The sequence below is a fragment of the Populus nigra genome, chromosome 18 (assembly GCF_951802175.1).
Source record: "Populus nigra chromosome 18, ddPopNigr1.1, whole genome shotgun sequence".
In the NCBI taxonomy this organism is placed as follows: Eukaryota; Viridiplantae; Streptophyta; class Magnoliopsida; order Malpighiales; family Salicaceae; genus Populus; species Populus nigra.
In genome coordinates, this window is record NC_084869.1 from 4,814,089 (window position 1) to 4,818,943 (window position 4,855).

Consider the following 4,855-nt stretch of genomic DNA (forward strand, 5'->3'; position numbering starts at 1 on the left):
TATTAAATTCAGTGAAGTTCATGAGATAGGATGCAAAATTAATTATGATCAATTTATCGTTTCAATATTAAAAATAAATATTACATTGAAATTTGTTTAAAAAGCTAAAATATATTAGTTATTCAAGTTGCTTTAAATATGCTAAATGATTGAGTCACATTAAAATAATTTTTTTAAAATTTAAATTTAATAATATTATCAAAAAGTTTGACGTGGCTTGAACATTCTTTTTTTTACATTAAAAAAAATGTTTTGGCCTAACTTACCATGGAGTGAGAGGTTATTATCTATTTATTTATATGAACAAGTTAATAATTAATTATTTATAGATTCATGTAATGACTTTTTTTATTTATGACAATAAATATTTCTAACTATAAATTAATTTTATGTTAGTTGAAACTAAATTATTGTTTAAAACACAGACTATGTTCATTGAGCTCATATATATATATATATATATATATATATATATATATATATTCAGATGGTTAAATTATTCTGGATAATAATTTGAAAATTTGAATTGAATGAATAAAAAATTAAGAAAATCATCTTATTTGACTAGCAGGACAATCCGCCAGAGCTGGTTTTTCTACGAGACGTTTGATTCCCGAACAACAACGTGTTACAAGAGAATACTGTAACGAGGGGCAAGATCGTAAAAGGAAACCCAGAGAGCTGGAGCGATATCAGAGGCTTTTTCCCAAGTAAGAAAACCAGGTTTCCAAGATTCTGTTTTCTCTCCAACACCATGAATAGGATTTTTGCCTGTTTTCTTGGAAACCGCTGCGCCTCAACGACTTCTGTACGAAATACCACACGCCTTCCCATGATTATAAGATGCCCTTTTCAGCCCTTTCTTTTTCATCACTCCCACATAGAATTATCCTTCTTCTTATCGGATTTCTCAATTCATCTCCTTCACTCTCTCGTCATTTCTCAATTTCTTTCCGAACTGAGTACACCATGCGGATGAGTTGTAATGGTTGCAGAATCCTTCGCAAGGGCTGTGGTGATAATTGTAGTATAAAACCTTGCCTTCAATGGATCGAAACTCCCGATTCCCAAGCCAATGCCACCCTCTTCCTCGCTAAATTCTACGGTCGTGCTGGACTCATGAACCTCATCAATGCTTGCCCTCAGCATCTCCGTCCAGGTAACCATCAATTCCATATCGCTCTTTCCTTTTTTTTTTTTTTTTGAATCTCGGAGATGCCCTTTTTTGAACAATAATTAATTAGCGATTCTAATTGCTATTACAGATACGTTTAAGTCCTTATTATACGAGGCATGTGGGCGGATTGTGAATCCAGTTTCGGGATCAGTCGGGTTGTTAAGCGCCGGGTCATGGCAGCAATGTCAAGCCGCCGTGGAAGCCGTTCTGAAAGGCGAGCCGATCACTCAAATTGCATCAACTGATCAGCTTACACTAGGCGCCTCTGATACGCGCCACGTGTCAAGAGAGGAGGACTGGTCTGCATCTGATCAGCCCCGTAAAGTCAAGTCCAAGCGTCAATTCAATCGATCAACTTCAAAGCGGAAGTCGAGCAGGACTGAGGCTGAGCACACATGTTTCGAGTTCATGATTGGATTTGATGGATTGCGGTCAGTGAGTCCTGACTCTGTGTTGAGTTGGCGTCCTAGTTTGGGGTCTGACAATGAGGAAACTGACAGTATGGGGTCTGTGGAGACTGTAGAGGCTTCTAAGCTTGATGAGCCAGCCGAAGGAAGTGGTTTGGATTTAGACTTGACCTTGGGTCATTATTGATCAAGAACAAGGGGATTCAAGGCGATGATTCCTAACTATGATGGCTCGGGAGGTCGACACAGTTTTTTTTTTTTGGTGGGGGGTAAATACTGAAAGACCGGTTGCTCACGGATGATGCATTAAAGCGTACAAAAAAAAAAAAGCTAGCTATAATATTAATTAGTTCGAGAAATCATTACACAAGTAGTTAATGATTGGTTCATGTGGTTGAAGAATTGATAGTGGGTTGTGCAGGGATATATTGATTGGTTTGATTTGCAATGTCACATGGAACAAAATTGATTGTGAAATATCCATATTATTACAATGTATGAACCAAAATCCTTTCTCAAAAAATAAAATTAAAGCCGTTTTACACTAGTTAATTCTAAAAAATAGCGTTTTATTTATTTTTATATACACACACACACTACCTATATGAGTCCAAATTGAGAAAGAAAATTATGGTTAAGTCCATGGAATCCATGGGTATTGTAATGGAAACAAAAAATCAATGTTAAAAAATTAAACAAAAAAAATAATTAAAAAAATGATGTCAACCTTGTGTTACCCCATGTTACATATTAAATGATAAAATAAAATAATTAATCACACAAAAATAATAATTAAAAGTGAAAAAAAAATGCGAGCCCACTCGGGTTAACTTGGTTAACCCACGGGTCAAGTCATAAAATAAAAATAACTTTATAAAAAAACAAAAAAAAACCATAAAGCCTAATTTGAAAAAAAAATACGTTGAGTTGTGAAATTGAAAACAAAAATACAAAAACAATATGAACCCGTGACTTAGGTTATTTGATTGGAAGAACCAAATCTAGAAAAATCAAGAAGTTCAAAATTCAATAAATCAAATGTCAAATGATGAAATTGAAAACAAAAAATCAATAAAAAAATATTCAAAAGAAAAAATAGCAATTAAAAGAATAAAGATTAAATTTGAGAAAATAAACAAATTGAAGGATGTATAATTTGTATTGAAGGGCTAAATTGAAAGGAAAAATATATTTCACAAAAGAATTAAAGAAAAGAGAAAAAAATAATCCGTACATCACAGCTCAACATGCATTGCCATTGGAGGAAGAGGACGTTGTGGGCAATCGACTGACATGACAAAAGAAAACTTTTTACAACCGGATAACGCTTCATGTGTCGCAAAAACTCTGAGGAACCTTCCATGCGCCTGACATGTTTGAATTTTTAATAATTTTTTAATTATTGTAGAGATCAATTTACCCCTCTTCCATTCTATTATTATGAAAAAACCCATATAAAAATACAAAAAATCCTTAAAAAAACTAAATTAATCATGAAATTGAGGGTAATTTAGTAAATTAAATGTGCTATGAATTTTTTATTCTTTAAATTATTGTAAAGACTATTTTATCCCTCTACCCCATTTGATTATAACAAATATATATATATATATATATATATATGGAAATACAAAAATACCCCTAAAAAAACTTGAAAGACTTTGTACCCCTAATAAAAACAAAAATGGCAAATGAATCACATGAAAAGACTATTTTATTGGGTTTCTCAAAACACATACACACAACGAAAATGATAAAAATATTTTAGGAGTTTCAAGTGATACAATCCATACAAGGGTTGAACAATCAAATTTGAATTTTAGCGTAATGTTACCTATTGTCCAGTTTTAGGCTATCGAACATAACTTTCAATTCGACCATTGAACTAGGCTGAAAATTTGACCCCATGAAGAACAATGCATAAAATTTAAGCTCAATCCAATGACTGAATTGAGAGTAAGAGTTATGCTCGATAATGTAAAAAATAAATGATAGGTAACATTACGCTAAAATCCAAATTTCATTGTTCAACTCTTACATAGATCGTATCACCAAGATTCTCATTAGACAGATCTAATGTTTTTCATGGTTTATACGAAGACTACCTAAATATTAGATGTTCTTTTCGATATTGAGAAATTGCTTCAAAGTTAGGTTGTCGCAAACCACAAGTTGTTCAAGTGTTTGGCTTCTAATGATAATTCACATAAACCACCAATAAGAAATCTTTTAAACCCTTTTATGATAGATAGATTGTTATACCTTTGAGTACTAGCTCTTTTATTTTGTATTTAGGTGCTTCTGTATTGTACTGTATTGTTGTACTATCATGTATAGAAAATAAAATGCATAGTATTCTATTTATAGGGAAACCTAAAAACTCTATAAATGATAAAATAACAATTTGTCCACTAAATAATATCACATATATTATTTTAGGATAATTTTATAAATTTATTTGATTAATTCCTTACTTGATTTGTAATCCTATATATTAATTATATTTCAGTCCTCAATTTCTATAATTTATTTACAATCAAGTCATTTGATTAATAATTCCATTTTAATTTTTGACCAATGATTTTTATGTATGTGACCCATTAGGTTCCTAATAAGTTGGTTCAAATATAAATCATAATCCTAAATAAAATATGATTAAATAAATTAAACAATTTAATTTATTATCAATTCTATAATTAATTGTTTTATATTTAAAGATCAAGTACAATATCTAACAACCTGTTATGAACCCCCAAATACTTATGAAGTCATATGTGGTTTGACTTAACTTTTCAATGACCAATTTCTTAATGTAATCATTATCCCTTCATCAAGAAAGTTCTAATTTAGATATTGTACATAGAGTATGTCTACTTTATTAGATCATTTTTGTTCTCAAAACTATAATAATTGATTATTTGAATAAGATTTAAAACTCTTTTTAAATCTCATTTCACCTTGGCCAATGATTTTCACAATTAATACTATTTGAGAACAAATGAAATATTTTCTATAATTTACCTAGGGTAATGAATCCTCTCTTGATTAATCAAATATCTTCATATAATTTATGTTATATCCAATATCTTTTTTTTTGTTATACTTGATTAGGACAACATGTGGTCAGTATCAAAGCATAACACTCCCTATATAAGATAACTTAATGGTTTCAAGTTTAAAGATCACATATATAACTATCATGTGAGCTTTTTCATAGATATAAGTAATAACTTCATATGAAATTTTCTTGCAGGTTAGTTCAGTGTATATG

The 4,855-nt window shown here is 30.6% G+C and overlaps 1 protein-coding gene across 1 annotated transcript; it reads left to right on the plus strand.

Annotated features, from left to right (window-relative positions):
* The first annotated feature begins 710 nt into the window (after window positions 1-710).
* LOC133678449 (LOB domain-containing protein 40-like) lies at window positions 711-2,131 on the plus strand. The gene is made up of 2 exons (XM_062100743.1): window positions 711-1,159; window positions 1,266-2,131. The coding sequence occupies exons 1-2, from the start codon at window positions 844-846 to the stop codon at window positions 1,769-1,771; spliced, it is 822 nt and encodes a 273-aa protein (XP_061956727.1). The 5' UTR covers window positions 711-843; the 3' UTR covers window positions 1,772-2,131.
* Window positions 2,132-4,855: the final 2,724 nt, after the last annotated feature.